The sequence below is a fragment of the Heptranchias perlo genome, chromosome 8 (genome assembly GCF_035084215.1).
Source record: "Heptranchias perlo isolate sHepPer1 chromosome 8, sHepPer1.hap1, whole genome shotgun sequence".
NCBI classification, from domain to species: domain Eukaryota; kingdom Metazoa; phylum Chordata; class Chondrichthyes; order Hexanchiformes; family Hexanchidae; genus Heptranchias; species Heptranchias perlo.
The window spans coordinates 40396927-40416106 of NC_090332.1; the positions used below are offsets into that span (position 1 = coordinate 40396927).

At 41.6% G+C, this 19180-nt stretch overlaps 1 protein-coding gene across 1 annotated transcript in view; it reads left to right on the forward strand.

Moving 5' to 3' along the window:
• sptbn1 (spectrin, beta, non-erythrocytic 1) overlaps positions 1-19180 on the forward strand; it is a 223920-nt gene that overhangs the window by 61080 nt on the left and 143660 nt on the right. The window contains exon 3 of the mRNA XM_067989007.1: positions 878-1071. Coding sequence (XP_067845108.1) covers positions 927-1071 — 145 coding nt within the window. The 5' untranslated portion in view covers positions 878-926. The remainder of the gene's footprint in view (positions 1-877; positions 1072-19180) is intronic.

The following is a 19180-nucleotide window of genomic DNA, read 5'->3' on the forward strand; positions in this document are numbered from 1 at the left end:
GAGGACAGAATATTTTATTAGCTCTGGGTAGTTTTTCCTTTTCTACAGGGTTTACTTCCTTTAAATCCCAAATGTCTAAACAGTAAAGATTTTTCTCCTCCTTGTGTCCTTGGTGCCGACTGCTGCTGGAGGCTGGATCTAGTATTTCGCCTTGAGTTAGTGAATTCCTGCTAGTTTGTTGGCTGTCATGTATTCCTATTTCAGTCTTGTATGGGATGCAATTACCTCCGTACCTCTTCTCCCCCTTCCCCATCTAGTTTAAATGGTTTGCAAAGGCTGCTTCTATATTCCTTATTAGTCTCATGTTCCGGCTCAGCTAAGATTCAACCTATCTTTCAGAAACCATTCGCTTTTATCCTGAAAAATGTTCCAGTTATGAAAATCACATTATTATACCAGTTGGCCAGCCATTTGTTTACTTCCTCTATTTCTTTGCAAACTCTTCCCCTTTACTATATACAGGAAGTATGCCTGAGAGTATTATATCTCCCATTGTTAAATTTCAAGGTAATCCTCACGCATTTGCCCTTGAATGTCCCTGTACGATTTCTCCCTATGTCGTTAACTCCTTAAATGGACCATCACCACTGGCTGTGCATTTATTTCCTTCAGTAGTACTCTATTCTTTCCCCCATGTGGACAGCTCCAGTTAAATAACTCACTGTCTTGTAAACTTTATCTTTCTGATAATGATGCACCTTTTTCATAGTCTAGTTCACAACTAGTGCAGTCCTTGACTGTTCTATTTAAATGCTGATCCGCTGTTGAGCAAAATAGAAATTTGAAAATTGTGCAGTTCCAGATATGCATTTACAAGCATTATAAAATAATATAGGATCCTTTTGTTTACTGAAGTGCTATTTTCATTTGTTTCCAGAACTTTTTGTGAAAGGAAGCTCATGACGAAGGGCAGCTAAGAAGGCAGGATGACAGCAATAGCAACAGACTACGACAACATTGACATTCAGCAGCAGTATAGTGATGTCAACAATCGTTGGGATGTGGATGAATGGGATAATGAAAACAGTTCTGCCAGGCTGTTTGAGAGATCCCGTATTAAAGCCTTAGCAGGTATGTGGCAGCGACACAAGAATCCTTTTGGTCAGGTTAAACTAACAGTGGTGGAGAGAACATCCATTATTTCGTTCCCCTTCTATTTCTGCCAATTTGCTCCCCTTCCTCATCACTTGAAGGCATTTACTGCTTATTACAATAAGAGTTCAACAGTCAGATTGTGGAACAAAAGAAAATTCTTGTTGGGGATGTGTGACACTTCAGTAAATGTATAATACTTGGGAAGCACAATTATCAGTATTATTTTTGAATGTGTAATATTGGAGGCGTCACAAGCTTTGTGGAATGTGACAGTTTCATTTTTTAAACAGTTAGTGCTACAATTGATTTAGCTACATGAATGGAATAATGAGAGATCCTGTATTAAAGCCGTAGCAGGTATGTGGCATCGACACAAGAACCCTTTTGGTCAGGTTAAACTAACAGTGGTGGACATCCATTGTTTTCTTTCCCTTCTAATTCTGCCAATTTGCTCCCCTTCCTTATCCCTTGAAGTTATTTACTGCTTACTTGCAATAAGAGTTCAACAGTCACATTGTGGATCAAAAGACTAATACCTCGCCCAAGTGAACATTCATTATGTGTGTTCCAAGAGTGTTTGAAGGTTATTCGGCTTCAGAGGACATCACACCCGACACCAATACAGTCCTTACCCAAGGCGTACATAGATCCATTTTCTTGCAGGACTCACTGCATAGCAATTAGGATTAGAAGCCTTGGCCTTTTATAGATTTTTTTTAAAAAATGTATCCCCCACCTCTTTTCCCCCCCCCCCCCACCCCGGCCAACCCATGGGTTTTCAGTACAATTGTGATGTCTCTACTGCTCCGGTTGAAATAACATTATTGAGTACAGACTGGGAATCGTACCTGAGACCTTGCTGGTATGTATGGCTCAACTACTCATCACCCTAGCTAACCAAAGTACTGAAGAAATGCTATTGTTTTTATGCCTTGCTTGCCTGTGTAACAGGGCAAGCTACAGGCATATGAGGGTGAGGGAAAAGTGTTCATAATTTTTTTGAAATGAACTGTGACCTTTGTTTCAAATGAAACTTGGGTATACATTTGCTAAAAGGGAGAATAAATGAATAATGTATACTAATTCTACCTAAATTGTACATACCAAATGGGCTTTTGTTTACTTCCCATATATAATGTATGATATGAATGACATTGGAAATTATGCTGTGCAGTATTACAGTACAAGTAGTGTGTTTGTATCAAATTCCTCTATTTAGTATTGAGAGGAATTTATTTTAAATGTTTCTGCCTCTGTTTTGTAATGTAAAATAGTGAAAAGGGAATGTAATGTTAATACGCTTCAGTCAATATTTCAGTATAATGGCTGCAAGAGTGGTTTTTCCCTGAATTGATTGTAAACTTGGTGGAATAAATCTTTACTGTTATCTGTTAATTCAGCTTCTTTAGGAAATAACATAATGGACCCGTAACTATATAAATTTTATTAGAATGCTTGTTTATGACTTCCATTCCTATCACTCCCCTTATCTGATGCCCCACCTAGATTGCTGTGAACTGGAGTGATCTGGTCAACAATGGATAGAATAAATAATGGCCCAGATATTGCTGAAAATTAACCATGCATGCTGTTATTAATGCGCAAGTCGGTCAGCAACTTGTGGCGAGGAAGATATACCCCATGAATTGCGAATCACCACAAGTTGCTGGCCAATTTGTGTCACTCTGCCATTAGCTTCGCGAAAACGGCATCCTCCTCATGATTTTCATGAAGTTGATGTATGTGCACATTAATGGTGCATTAAACTCTCTCGTAACTAACAGTGTAAGTACCCTTTTAACAACGTGATAATTGTTAATGCCTGCCAATCAACCTCTCTTGCCCAGAAAGTGAACAATTATAAGTGTGGAATCTCATTCCTTCAGGTTGTGAATTGTTTTAGGAGATTTTAAAAATGTCAAATTGGAAAAAAAAATTCTTACTTTTCCTTTTTGTCTTTTTTTCCCTCTTTCTGTTAATCCAGTATTTCTTTTCCTCTCTTTCTCTTTCTGTACCTGATTTGACATTGAATTCAGCCCCTTGAATTCACCCTCCTTCTCAGTCCTTCCTCTGTTTATTGCTCAATCCTTAAATCTCATTGGTTAAGGAGTGTACACTGTTGGTCCCGTTGTTCACCAAGGTCCCAGGTACTCTCTTGACCTCACTGCACTGTTATTAGCTCGCACTTCCAGCAACTTTGTGGGCAAAACTTTTAAAACCTAAACATGCACGAACGTGTCTAACTAACAGAGCATACTGCGAGATGCCCCGCTGCAGCAAATTTGGGCCAAGGTATGTTATCCATGAGGCAAATGACATGTGATCACTGACATGGTACTCTTGGGCTCTATAAGTTCTGTTAACCTGCAACTGAAGTAGGCTGCAGTCCTGAATGTGAATGTCCTGACCGGTAGGAAACTGGCATCGCCTACTCTCAAGATGTCAATCTGGTGTAGGATTCAGGCCTCCTAAAGTAGTAGGTTTGGAGAGCTGAGACATTTAGGGCTCCACTGGAATCCAGCTGATCAAGTAGACGTGCATTTACATAGTGCCTTTAATCTAGAGAAACATTCCAAGGCCCTTCATAGTTAGGCATAAGAATAACGGACATAAGCCAGGAAAGGACAGATTGTGATGACCAAAAGATTGGTCAAAGAGGTAGGTTTTGAGGGTTTTAAAGATGGAGAGACAGAGGTTTAGGGAGTTCCGAAGAGTAGTATTCAGGCAGCTGAAAGCTTTCTTTCTTTATCTTTCTTTTTCTTCTCTTTTTTTTCTGTTTCTCATGAACTTTCTCACTCATGGTTTTTCCTCTTTCCCTTTTTCCCCTCTCCTTTTGTTCTCCATTCCTCTGAACAGGAGCCGTCTGCCCCTCACAACAGTGTATTTGTTTTTGCCTCCAAGATATAGCCATAACTGTTCTCCACATCCACCACCACAAACCATTAAAGATAAAATTTATCTTTAGTACACTCAAAAAATAATTGACAAAACATTTGTAAAATTACCTGTAAATTTGGCATCACAATTTCTCTCCACCCTGCATCTCAACAGATATCAGAACATATGGGTCTCTGACTACACCTTTGCCTTCGCTGCCCGCCCATATTTTATGATCCCTACCCACTGAGCTGACATTCTATATTTGGAGGTTCAATGTAAGGACCAGAGTATAAATGAAGAAAGTATACATCCACAGGCATTCATCTGATATAAAAGATTACAATTACCAGGAGGCACCACCACAAAGCACTTGATACCTTTTCGTATAAGTTGACAGCTTCATTGTATGCATGTACAGGAGTTTATCTCCCATGAACAAACTCCTGACATTTCAGGAGTGCAATGGTCCAGAGAACAGGGAAAGAAGTGAACAATAAGATATGATTAGAGGGTAGGGGGGAGAGGTACTTGGAGAAAGACCCTCTTGGGTGATGGAGGTTCAGACATCTCCTTTGGGACCAGAGGGAGAGGGAACCTATTAGAGTAGGAAGGACAGACTGACAGTAAGATTGTATTTCATGGGGGAGCAGGAAGAAAGCGACACATACACATCCCTTGCTCAAAGGGGGAACAAAGAGAGGGAGAGAGAGATGCTGTTGAATGGGGATGCAGGGGGAAGAGATTGGGAGGGAAACCATATTATTGGGTGTGGCATGTAACTGGCTGTGCTGGGACCATGAAGAACATTTACTGAAATGCTGTTTTATAATATGGGCCTAAGTTCTAACACATTGTATAATGCCATGGGAAGATCCATAAATAAAACATAAATGGGTTTGTAAATTGGGCTCACTGGCATCATGTATTGGAGTATTGTTGAGAGGATGACGGCCAGATGGCCACGGAGTTCTTGTATGGCAGCTAGTAGAGGATGCTGAAGTTCTTCCAGAGGATAAACCTGTTGGTTTTCCCTTTCTTTTGTCTGAAGTCACCAGCTCAATGTTTTGAACAAAGCAAAGTTCAAATGTCCACTATGAAGACAATTCAAACCAATATTTCCTAGACCTTGGCACTGAGCATTAACACGCTGAATCACTGGTATAATAATCTGCTTTCCAGTGTCCCTTAATTTTTTTAATTTCAAAGTAAACTCCTTCCTCCTTTCACGCCCTCTCCACCAGTCTCTGAGGCGACTGTCAGAAAGTGTGCAGGAGTGGTTACTGTCCCACAAGCTGTCATGGTGGTTTTTCTCTCTCTTGTGTGGGTGGAGGGTGGGGGGGTTGGGGGGAAGAAGCTGATCTTGAGTTCTTGCACATACTTTTACAATGGTTGGGCAAGGCTATGATTAAACCTCAGATTACTGTTTCACGAGAAGTAGAGAATTGGAAGCTGATTTATTTTTAAATTAGCTGTTTTAATTGTTTTACAGCTGAATTAATTAGATGTTGTAGCTTGGAGAGTTGTAATAATCAAGTTAATTTTTTTTGTTATGCCACAACAAGTTGTATTTTGGGGATAGTTCACTTTTAAAAAAAAAATATTGAAATGTCAGCTTGGCTCATGGCCTCAAACCCCATTTCAAGATTCGAGAACGTAATCTAAATTGGCACTTCGATGCAATACTGAGAGTGTGCTGCATTGTAAGAGGTGCTGTCTTTCACGAGATGTTAAACTTAGGCCCTGTCTTCCTGTTCAGGTGGACATAATTTGAAGAGACGCTATTTGAAGAGGGAGCTTTCCTAGTATCCTGGCCCATGCCCCTCCCTTGACCAACACCACCAAAAAAAATTAACTGCTTATTCATCTCATTTGTTGCCATGTTTACCTGCATAACAGCAGTGACTGCATATAAAAATAATTCAGTGAAGTGCTTTGAGACATCCTGAGGATGCGATAAGATGCTATAAATGCAAGTACTTTCTTTAATTTACTAGTAACTACTTTTGGTGTTGGTCTGAATGGTCCCCCAAGAAATTAGGAAGCAACAGGGTCCATTTCAGGCACTAAATAATTTACTTGTTCTTGAAATATGCAAGAGGAGACAGGTGGTAATGTGTGTTTGTAAAGAAGCAAATACTGTGGAAATAAAGTCATTGGAAAATATTTTAATCTTTCTCATCCATCAGTCATGAACATTTTATTTTGAACCGTTTGTGCCTGCAATAATCTCAATTATCATATAAACAAATTGGAAATGTAAGTCAGAATGTTGAGACCTTTCTGTTTATAGCTGCTTCCTTTTTAAATGTTTAACAAAGTGTCCGATTGCTCCGTGGAAGCAGATGGCAGGTTATTTGCTGAAAACAATCTTGGAATTGCCATTAACTTTTAATATATTCTAAAGTTGATAGCACAATTAAATTAATGACTGAGAACAGGTGTAATGTCTACATGTTAAGTTTCAGAGATTTGAGAGTTTGACTTAAAAAAAACTGCAGGGATTTTTGAGGGACCAAATTAAAAACATATTGGCCTAGAAATTTGGCCGCGCAGCAACTGTTTATAGGACACAAACTGGCCTCTTCAGCCTTCAAAATGGTGGGCAGGAAGCGCATGCTCATTACGAGCCAGAAGTGCTCCCCCCCCCCCCACCCCCAATCATATTGGTAAAGACCAAAAAATTGTCGTACTGTGCTCACGCCCTTTGTATTTGCAAATAAGGGGCCTAACACCTTTTTGAGGTCCCCACTGCAAGATTGGTTTGAGTTTAAGCTGCTGGAGCCGGCTGCACTCAGGTCGCATGCAAACCTGGTTGACCTAACAGGTGGTCCTTAAAGGGCCGTAACCAACAAAGTAAGCTTTTAAAATACACTTACCTGAATTTGGAGGTGGGAGGAACAAGAGTGCTCCTCCCGACCCCACAGTCCAGCACACGCCAGCCACCGCTCCCTCATTTCACCCCCCTCGATCACCACTGCTACCTCGCCCTCCCAGATCTTCTCTGCTACCTTCCCCTCGATCTGCCTTGAATATGTAGTGCCCTCCCTGTTTTCTCAGATACTTCAGTAATTTGCCAACTGATAAGCAACTGAACTCTGAAAGAAAAGCTCCCCCTTTCTGATGGGGTCTGACTTGGACCATTTGTAATTCACTTTCACATTGCACCACAACCAATTAACCTTGGTGAAAATTTACCTTTCTCTTCCATTGGGAACTAAAAGGGCAATTTATCAAAGATGATGGTGTTCTCTGCATCCTGAAACCTTAACTCACCAACTCACTGGTTGTTTTCTCCTTGCATTCTGGGATATCAACGTTTGGCCCAAACCTATACAGCAGGGTATCTGCTGAGGTAGAGGTGATGACTTGTACAGAGGTCCATCAGATCTCTTTACTCTTCTAATTCTTCCACAGATTCAGGGCCAAATATGCTAAGAGCCATCTCTTTGTATTGGGTCAGCTGTTTCAAATGTGCTTGTGGACCACCTGTGCTCATTCATTTATGGTTGTGAATATCCTTCAGGAAGTACATGAAACATCCAGGTGTTAGAAATTGGCAGAGCAGTCAGTCAATTGGCCAGTGCTCATCTCTACTCCCTGCCTTCCCCCCGCCCACCCTCGTATGCGTGCAATCCAATTGACATGCCTGTACGACTGGTGGCAAAGCAGGTTCTGAGCACACTTTTCAACTTTAGACGTCGTTAGTGCAAACTAATTATGTCTGCGATTGTATAGAAAAGGAGAAAGGTTGTTTGTACACTTTGCATGGTACCTCCCTGAGAGTGTTGCAACTCACTTGCTCCAATATTAATAAAGTATGCATAGTTGTGTACACTTATTTGGCACTCCTCCTGATTCCATAAACTGCTGCAGAGGAGCACTGCACTGAAGCAAAAATGAAGGCAAGGAAAAGAATTGAGCGAGCTATGAGGATGCTCAAAGGAAGATTCCAGTGTCAGGATAGATCCGTATGTGTTTTTCAGTATGTACCCAGCACCATCTTACAAATTGTGGTGGCATGTTGTGTGATTCACAGCTTTCCAATCAGGAAAGAACTGATGTAGGTGACCCGGGGAGAGAGAACGAAGAAATAACTTGCATTTATGAAGCACCATTTACACCGTAAGGGCTTCCCAAAGCGCTTTATAGACTCATTTGGCACACCTTCACAGGTGATTTGATTACTATTATTTAGAAATCTCAGCCTATGTAAATTCCTTGCTCCTCATAGCTAACTATTATATCCCAAACCTGAGCTTCAACATCAGAACATTAACTGTTCCCCATTATCATCGGAGTGAACCAAACAGTCCTTACGTCAAATATTCTAATGATTTAACATAGCCTTGGTGACCCAAGAAGTTTTTCTAACAGTTGTGCGAGGCACCTGAGGTCTGAGATGTAGATGACTGTTGCAAAATCTTATGAACCTCCTTCTCTCGGGGCGTGCCCCCAGGTACGTCAATTGACACAGAACAGGTTGGCTCTTGTCATGGGCTCCTTGGAAACCTGGTCCTGCAAAGATGAAGGCTTCTGTGGAGAGCTGATGGAGTGCTCCTCTGTGATGCTGTTGTGAGGGGATGCAGCCTCTGAGGCACGAACACCAACTTCTGCATTGGTAGTGGGAACAGAATTCTGGTTACCAGCGATCAGAGGGAGAACAGATCCTTCAAACCCTGGGAGAGAGTCAACCGAATATTCTTTAGTCCCTCCATGTTCCTGCCGAGTGCAAGGCAGAGGATAAATGACTGGGTGGGTAAGTGGTAGAGGGGACTGCAAGTGGTTGTTACTGGACTAGTAATCCAGAAGCCTTGACTAATAATCCAGAGATATGAGTTCAAATCCCGCCACAGCAACTGAGAATTTAAATTTAGTTACTTAAATAAAATCTGGAATAAAAAGCTAGTGTCAGTAATGGTGACCATGAAACTACCGGGTTCACAAATGTCCTTTAGGGCAGGAAACCTGCCGTCCTCACGCGGTCTGGCCTATACGTGACTCCAGACCCACAGCAATGTGGTTGATTCTTAACTGCCCTCTGAAATGGCCTAGCAAGCCACTCAGTTGTATAATCTCGCTACAAAAAGACACAAGAATAAAACCGGACAGACCACCCGCCATCGGACCACTAGGCACCGGACACGACAAAGTCAAACCAAGCCCAGTCGACCCCAAAGTCCTCCTCACTAACATCTGGGGACTTGTGCCAAGATTGGGAGAGCTGTCCCACAGACTAGTCGAGCAACAGCCTGTCATAGCCATACTCACAGAATCATACCTTTAAGCCAACGTCCCAGACTTTTCCATCACTATCCCTGGGCATGTCCTGTCCCACAGGACAGATAGGACAGACCGACCAGAGGTGGTGGCACAGCGGTATATAGTCAGGAGGGAGTGGCCTTCTGAGTCCTCAACATTGCCTCCGAACCCCATGAAGTTTCATGGCATCAGGTCAAACATGACCAAGGAAATCTCTTGCTGATTACCACCTAGCGCCCTCCCTCAGCTGATGAATCAGTCCTCCTCCATGTTGAGCACCACTGAGGGTAGCAAGGGCACAGAATGTACTCTGGGTGGGGGACTTCAATGTTCATTACATAGAGTGGCTCGGTAGCACCACTACTGACCAAGCTGGCTGAGTCCTGAAGGACATAGCTGCCATAATGGGCCTGCGGCAGATGGTGAGAGAATGAACGCGAGGGAAAAACTTACTTGACCTCGTCCTCACCAATCTACCTGTTGCAGATGCACCTGTCCATGACAGTATTGGTAGGAGTGAACACCGCACAGTCCTTGTGGAGACGAAGTCCCGTCTTCAAACTGAGGGCACTATCCATCGTGTTGTGTGGCACTACCACCATGCTAAATGGGATAGATTCAGAACAGATCTAGCAGCTGAAAACTGGGCATCCATGAGGTGCAGCAAAATTGTATTCCACCACAATCTGTCCCCTCATGGCCCGGCATATCCCTCACTCTACCATTATCATCAAGCCAGGGGATCACTCTAGTTCAATGAGGAGTGTAGAAGAGCATGCCAGGAGCAGCACCAGGTGTACCTAAAAATGAGGTGCCAAACTGGTGAAGCCACAACACAGGACTACATGCATGCTGAAAAGTGGAAGCAGAATGCTATAGACAGAGCTAAGCGATCCCACAACCTACGGATCAGATCAAAGCTCTGCAGTTCTGCCACATCCAGTCGTGAATGGTGGTGGACAATTAAACAACTAATGGGAGGAGGAGGCGGCTCCATGAATATCCTCATCTTCAATGATGACAGAGCCCAGCACGTGAGTGCAAAAGACAAGGCCGAAGCGTTTGTAACCATCTTCAGCCAGAAGTGCCGAGTGGATGATCCATCTCTGCCTCCTCCCGAGATTACCACCATCACGGAAGCCAGTCTTTAGCCAATTCTGTTCATTCCACGTGATATCAAGAAACGGCTGAGTGCACTGGATACAGCAAAGGCTATGGGCTCCGACAACATCCCGGCTGTAGTGCTAAAGACTTGTACTCCAGGACTGGCAGTGCCTCTAGCCAAACTGTTCCAGCACAGTTACAACTTTGGCATCTGCCTGACTATGTGGAAAATTGCCCAGGTATGTCCTGTTCATAAAAAGCAGGACAAATCCAATCCGGCCAACTACTGCCCCATCCATCTACTCTCAATCATCAGCAAAGTGATGGAAGGCATCATCGACAGTGCTGTCAAGCGGCACTTACTCATCAATTACCTGCTCGCCGATGCTCAGTTTGTATTCTGTCAGGACCACTCTGCTCCAGACCTCATTACAGCCTTAGTCCAAACATGGATAAAAGAGCTGAATTCCAGAGGTAAGGTGAGAGTGACCGCCCTTGACATCAAGGCAACATTTGACCAAGTGTGGCACCAAGGAGCCCTAGTAAAATTGAAGTCAATGGGAATCAGGGGGAAAACTCTCCAGTGGCTGGAGTCATACCTAGCACAAAGGAAGATGGTAATGGTTGTTGGAGGTCAATCATCTCAGCCCCAGGACATTGCTGCAGGAGTTCCTCAGGGCAGTGTCCCAGGCCCAATCATCTTCAGCTACTTCATCAATAACCTTTCCTCCATCATAACGTCAGAAGTGTGGATGTTTGCTGACGATTGCACAGTGTTCAGTTCCATTTGCAATTCCTCAGATAATGAAGCAAGACCTGGACAACATCCAGGCTTGGGCTCATAAGTGGCAAGTAACATTCGCGCCAGACAAGTGCCAGGCAAAGACCACCTTCCCTTGACATTCAACGGCATTACCATCGTCGAATCCCCCACCATCAACATCCTGGGGGTCACCATTGACCAAAAACTTAACTGGACCAGCCACATAAATACTGTGGCTGCAAGAGCAGGTCAGAGGCTGGGTATTCTGCGGCGAGTGACTCACCTCCTGACTCCCCAAAGCCTTTCCACCATCTACAAGGCACAAGTCAGGAGTGTGGTGGAATATTCTCCACTTGCCTGGATGAATGCAGCTCCAACAACACTCAAGAAGCTCGATACCATCCAGGACAAAACAGCCCGCTTGATTGGCACCCCATCCACCACCTCAAACATTCACTCCCTCCATCATCAGCGCACCTTAGCTGCAGTGTGTACCATCAACAAGATGCACTGCAGCAACTCGCCAAGGCTTCTTTGACAGCACCTCCCAAACCCGTGACTTCCACCACCTAGAAGGACAAGGGCAGCAGGCGCATTCCCCTCCAAGTCACACACCGTCCTGACTTGGAAATATATCGCTGTTCCTTCATCGTGGCTGGGTCAAAATCTTGGAGCTCCCTACCTAACAGCACTATGGGAGTACCTTCACCACCCGGACTGCAGTGGTTCAAGAAGGTAGCTCACCACCATCTTCTCGAGGGCAATTAGGGATGGGCAATAAATGCTGCCCTTGTCAGTGACGCCCACATCCCATGAATGAATAAAAACAAAATCTAGCTCTTCAATGTTCTCTACTGCCTCCTGGCTTGCAGCTTCTGAAGGAAAAAGCAGTACTATTAACTTGGTGTACATGGGCAACATTCTGTATTAATCAAGCTATTTTGTGGATCTCTTATGACGAAAGTGACAACTGGTGAGATTGAAGAACATATAGAAGCATTAAATAAGAAAAGGTATATGTTCTCACCAACCCACTGAAGGCACAGAGGCTCTCAATCTCCATCCTTATCTGCTAGGCCAGGGTGGAAGGCAGTTATGGCTATTGCTTCCTCATCATGTGGTGTTAAATGCCGGATGCTGGCACATCCTCCTCCAATAGCCTGGAATTCCCTGGCATTGTGTGCTGTTTCCTTTAGCTGGAGGAATAAACTGTGTTAAATGACTGCTGCAGTCTCCAAATCCCGCAATTATAAGCAGTCAAGATTTGTGGAATGGATGGTAGTAATGCTTGGTGTCAGGGAGCAAGGATCAAGGTTGTGAGACTCCAATGTGCTAGCAAATATTACAAGATGTGAGACCTTAAAATGACCACAACAAAATGACAGTGCCATGTTATGCCTCAAAGGGAACTGCAGGGGTATGCTTGGGGTTCTGGGGCACCCATTCATATCCACAGCCGCCTCCTTTCATGAAGCCCGTTCTGCTTCGAATTCTTCCAAAATTCGACAATGGCTTCCCTTTGTTCTCATTTGTGCTAGCGTATTTGTGCTTGTCTTTTTCCATCTTTAACTCCAGCCGTTTCAGTATCTCTTCCAGGAGCCAGCTCATCCTTTAACCGCATGGAGCTCTTTAAATAGGCAAGTTACACCTTTGCTCCGTTCCCTTCTTGAATTTTACAGCTGCCTCAGTGTATCTGGACCCCTACTGAAAGGACATCCATGCTTGTCCAACCAGCATTATTTAATTTAGCTGACCCCAAAATTTCTGACCAGGTCAGCCTTCTCCAATTTCACTGAGCGTAAGTTCCGTTCCGCTGCACTTACACCAGCGGAGCGGGTCCCGAGGAATTTCCAGGACAATATCTTTTGCCGGCTCTTAGCCCAACTTCAGGTAATCAGGTAAGTATTAAAACATTATCTATTGATTATGTGTATACTTATTATTTCACATTTTCCCATTGGATTCCAGCCCCCCGTTCTGTTAGCATGCACCACAGGCCTGGTACAGTTAATGATCGTAGAGTCAGCTGCAGTCATAAGCCTGTATCCATCGTCTTCTAGGCATGCTGGAATGCTGACCTAAGAGGATAGTGCCATGAGAAGCAAATGGACACCCTCCTCGCAACCACCTCGCATAACCCTATCTCCATGCCAGCAGCTGTCAAACAGGGGTTCAGATGCAGGGCTGCAGACTCATGTTTGACCATTGGGTTCCTTCTCATTTTTTCTGGTCACTTGGTTTGAGGTGACTTTTGATCCTATCCAAAGGCCATGAGAATTTTTGTCCCCCACTTCTCCCAATTTGCTTTAATTTTATGGCTCCCTTTAAATATCACCTGCAGACAATTTTCGGCTTCATTACTAGTGTGTTCCCTGTACGTGTCCAAAATCTGCATCTGGAGCTTTAAATAATTATAGCAATGGCTGGTCCAGAAACTTGCATACTATCACTGCATTGCTGCTCTGGCTAGATTTGTACTAGTTCTCAACCATTTAGAACTGATTTTCACCGGTACATGAAAATAAGCCCCTCCTCTCAATTTTACATATTATAGGCCTGAGCAAAAGTATTTTTTGATAGGGGGGACGGGGAGGAAAAAAATAAGGCATACCAGCTGCTGATTGGTGAGAAAAGTATTCTGGCTCAAAAGTTTGAAATTTGTTTGACATTAAGTTGCACATGGTTTTGTGCATTCCTGGAAGATTTTCTTTCTATTCTGATGACCAAATAACATTACTGCAATATCTTGCATGTATGGGAAACATTTGGTGTTATCCTGATAAAATGTATGTATGGTTAGTGGAAGCTGTGTGCTGAAAGCAGCTTTATCAGAACTACTCATATAAAAAATACAAGTTGCTGTACTGCTGTAGCGGCTGAGAGGTAAAACACATGTGAGCTGTTGAAATTCTTATGTAGTGAAATAATTTAGCAAATTGGGTAACCTGTGTCATCACTTTGTAGATGGGAACCAGATGTTGGTCACGCTGTCCCAAAATAATGGAATTTCCCATAGTTTCTATTGAAAATGTAAAATGATAAATTCAATCCTTTTTGCATCAACGTTTCAAGACTTTATGCCAGAGTGTCATTTCCACTCCTAGTCATTAGAATTTTTGCTGAAGGGGAATATCGTTATTACTGGGCATGTTTGTATATGTATAAAAGCAGTGCATGCATCATCTTGCATCATCAAAGCCTGTATGTCTGTAGAATACATTAGTTTTCCATAAGACCTGCTTCCAGAAGTGTACTGTTTGAGATACTGTCCTGTGAAGAGATCTCCTCCCAACAATACAATGCTCCTAGAATCAGTAAACCCTGGGACTTTCAGATGGTATGACACTTTTTTATTAGCAAGGCTGTAATAAATTTATGCTAATGGTGCTAACATATTCTAACATGAAATATTTAAATTCTACCTAAACCGAATGGCTTTTTTTTCCGCAGAATTCAGATTTGGTCCTCTCTTAATTTCTGGCAAACTAACAATCTGATTTAGGAAGCTAGTGATAGATAATAGACTTTGTTAAATACTTGAAGTGTTTCTGAACTACTAGAATATTTTAAAAGTCCAAAATGATATCTAATAAACTCTATAGTCTGTCATTTTGTATTTTCAAGCTGAAAAGGAACAGAGTGTGATTTATATATGCAAGTAAAAGCCAAGAAGGTCTTGGGAATAATTTTATCATAATATATGTCAAATATGGGTAATATTTAATTGAGAGTACTTCTGAGTTATGAATAGGACAAACATACTTTATAAAGTGGAAAAAGAAAGAATTTGCATTTCATATAGTGCCTTTCATAACCTCAGCCTTTCATCACCTCAAGGCTCAGCTTTTTTATTGCTTATCTAACCATCCATCTGCCTTAATGTTCCACTTGTTACAATTCATTTATGCTTAAGCATCAATCACACTCATTAAAAAATGTGTGTCAATGTTGTTAGGTGTTGAAGAGGCAGCAGAAGTTAGTTTACAGGACCTAGCAAGTACTTTCAATGGTTTTAAAGAAAACATATTTCACAGGTGCCCCAACCCAAATACCTGACCCAAAGCACTTGCAAGAGCGAACCCAAAGCTGCAGACCAGCAGTCGATAAACTCAGTTCAATGCAAAGTTCTGACTGCCCATAAACTGGTCTGACGGAAATCAGGAATGAGGATAATAGAAGTGGCGAGTAATCAGGGTTGTACTTCTTCAAATTGTCAAACTAGAATTTTTTATGTAAAAGGAAATATTGTTTGGACAGGATACCAGAAGTTTGCACTGTGTATAGTACATATAGTTTCTATATTCATGCAACTTTTGAAAGTGCTGTATTTACATTAAATTGTATGCATCGGAAAGATCAGTCAATACAAATCAATCTACTGTGCACATCAAAATGCTATGAATTACAATGCAGAAACAGGCTCTTCTGCCCAGTCAGTCAGTCCAGGTGAGCAGCAGTCTTAATCCTATGTGCCTGCTCTGTTCCCATATTCCTTTATTCTCCTTTCCTTTAACCGCCTATCAAACCTACTCTTAAATGTTGAAATGATCTCTGCTTCAGTCACTAACTCTGGTAGTACATCCCACAGCCTCACAACCCTCTTTTTTAAAAAAAAAGTTTCCTTCACTCAGTCCTAACTCTTACATTTAATCATATCTATGATTCCTCATTCTAGTACCTCAATCGCTAGAAATTGTCTGTTCCTATACTCTGTCCTATCCCTTAATAAATTTTTATCACCTTTATCAAATCACCCTGTAATCTCCTCTGTTCTAATGTAAACAGCCCCACATCAGGAAAGGTGTGAAGGCCTTAGAAAGGGTACAAAAGAGATTTACTAGAATGATTCCAAGGATGAGGGACTTCAGTTATGTGGATAGACTGGAGAAGCTGGGATTGTTCTCCTTGGAACAGAGATGTTTGCGAGGAGATTTGATAGAGGTATTCAAAATCATGAAGGGTTTTGACAGAGTAGATAGAGAGAAACTGTTCCCATTGGCAGAAGGGTCAAGAACCAGAGGACATAGATTTAAGGTGATTGGCAAAAGAACCCAAAGGTGATATGAGGAAATTTTAAAAAAAAACACAGCGAGTGTTTAGGATCTGGAATGGGGTGGTGGAGGCAGATTCAATCATGGCTTTCAAAAGGGAACTGGATAAGTACTTACATAAGAACATAAGAAATAGGAGCAGGAGTAGGCCAATCGGCCCCTTGAGCCTGCTCCGCCATTCAATAAGATCATGGCTGATCTGATCCTAACCTCAAATCTAAATTCATGTCCAATTTCCTGCCCGCTCCCTGTAACCCCGAATTCCCTTTACTTCTAGGAAACTGTCTATTTCTGTTTTAAATTTATTTAATGATGTAGCTTCCACAGCTTCCTGGGGCAGCAAATTCCACAGACCTACTACCCTCTGAGTGAAGAAGTTTCTCCTCATCTCTCAATACTTGAAAGGAAAAAATTTGTAGGGCTACGGGGAAAGGGCAGGGGAGTGGGACTTGCTGGATTGCTCTTGCATAAACCCGGTGCAGACTCGATGGGCTGAATGGCCTCCTTCTGTGCTGTAACCTTTCTATGATTCTGTGAATTTTTCAAGCCTTTCTTCATGTTTGTATTTTTTATGACCTTTCCACTGGATGTGCTGTTTTCAACGTTTTGTGAACCTGACCACCAAATTCCTCTGCTCTTCCACATAACCCAAATTTCCCCCATTCCAAGTATAATCAGTTTGTTTTACCAAAATGTGCGCCTCACATTTAATGACATTGAATTCCATCTGCCACGTTTTTGTCCATTCTACCATCTTATTTATATTCCCGTAACTTTCTTCAGTCTCAGAATTATTTACTTTCTCTCCTATTTTGTTATTATCTACAAATTTAGACACCACTCCCTCTAGCTGTATATCCGAATAATTGATGTACATAGTGAACAGAAGTGGCCCCAGAACAGAATCCTGTGGGACACTACTACCCACTTCCAACCGCTTTGAGAAACTGCCCTCGAGTCCTACTCTCCATTTCCTCCCTTCTATCCAGTTTTTAATTCAATTTGCTACCCTCCCCCCTAATTTCATACCTCTTAATCTTCTGCAATAGTCTCCTGTGTGGTATCTTGTCGAAGGCTTTCTGAAAGTCCATATACATCACATCTACTGCATCTCCCTCATCCACGATACCTGTCACCTTCTCCAAGAACTCTATATTATATCAGCATACGGTTCAGAAAAAAAACCAAAAGATCTTTGGGTGCTTTTTTTCTTGCTTGCTAATATGAGTGGAAAAAGTCGGTGCATGTATGAAATGAGGAAATTGTTTTATACTCACACTGACTTTTTCTTTTGAGTTAGTGACAGTAGAAAAATATACAACCTGACATTGTGAATAGTAACAGATTTAGGTGGATGGAGCTGCATTGTCGTAGTAATTTTTGACTTGTTTGACGGACATCCAAAATATGTATCATCTGCACAGTTTTTATTTACTGTACAGGCAAACTGTGCTATCTTTGAAATGAAATGAAGCTTGGATTTCTCCCTCTATCTATATCATCTTCAATCTGTACAACACTATGTGGAAAGGTGCCTCATTACTTGGACCACATACTGGTATTGACTTTAACAATCTGCCATCTACAAGCAGCGAGATTTATTTTGCGCTGCAGTCCGTATATCCTTCTGTCTCCTCCTGAATGTGAATGTGCCAGCTAAATAATCTAAAAGAACATCTGACTGAATTTTACTGGACTGAATTCAAAATTTGCTCTAATTGGATTCTACAGTCAATTTCTTTTATAACCAGATATTTCAATTTGCGCCAAAATGTGACTACCATGGAAATGGTAGTAATAAATTTGTCAGAACCTATATCAATCACATTTTAAGTCTCCCATTGCATTGTTCACAGACAAAATGGGTGGGTTCATGATAATAGGTTTAAAGGTATAAATGAATAAGTTCAGAGAAATTACATTATTAATTTTAGTAAGAAATTAATTGATTTTTTAAAACATATTCCCTATGTGGATTTTTAAAATTTAGTGATAAAATTTTAAATAAATGCATTCAATAAGTTATTATTAAATGGAGTTTTTTTTACTGAAAGTTGAGATCTTCGTTTAACTGTCAATGTATTGTGCTAACACAACTCGGTTGTAGGTCTCTCACTGGGTTCTGCTATTGAGATCAGGTACAGGCCTTGTAATACATATGGTGAGACCTAAATAATATTGAGATCTAGAGCCTAGCCACAGCTTCTAAGCTCTAGGAATGGAGTAGAAAGTAACCCAAAAGCCCAAGAGAGAAGCAGAATATAATGGGAAAAGTTGGTGAACATACTATCTGATGCAATAGTGAATTTATTGATGAGATTTATTTTTACTTTTCCCCCACAATTTATATAGTTAATAAATTTTATTTTTAGGGGTATGATAGTGATGAGCCAAAATGGGCACTGAGAAAATGTAGATTTTCAGAGATCTGACTGGTTCCTTTTTTACTTTTTGAGAACATCGGAAATAAGTTTTCATTTCTGATTAGTTGGTTTCTTTCTAGTGAATCTGAAATTTGATCTAGTCAGTATACTTTGTATCCTTCAAGAATGTGTCCAGTGCAAAAAATAATCGATAATTATATATTGATAGATTTTTACAATATGAAAGTTAATAATAGGTTGCAGAACTAGTTACCAGGACCTGCTGTAAAAATACATTCTGTTTGTGTCTGGATCAGACTATCATAACTAACTAATGGTGCCCTTCAGTGGCTGTTTATTTTTCAAACAAAATAGAAGGGCATCAATTTGCTAACTAGCTTAGTCAACATTTTTCTTAAATTTTTCCCTGACCACCCCGCCCCTCCCTTCAACCAGGATTATGTGGCGTGTCCCATTTCTGGCTAACAACATGGTTGCTGCTAGGTCTCTAACTAAGTTTCTGTGATTCTTTGAAATCATTAAGACCATAATGCCAGGTCTGACCTTGAGTAAAATACAAAGGTTTGATTTGACTTCAGCTGTGGAATGTTGCATGAGTTCTCCATTAATGACCTTAACCAGACTTCAACAAGGAAAAAGCTACC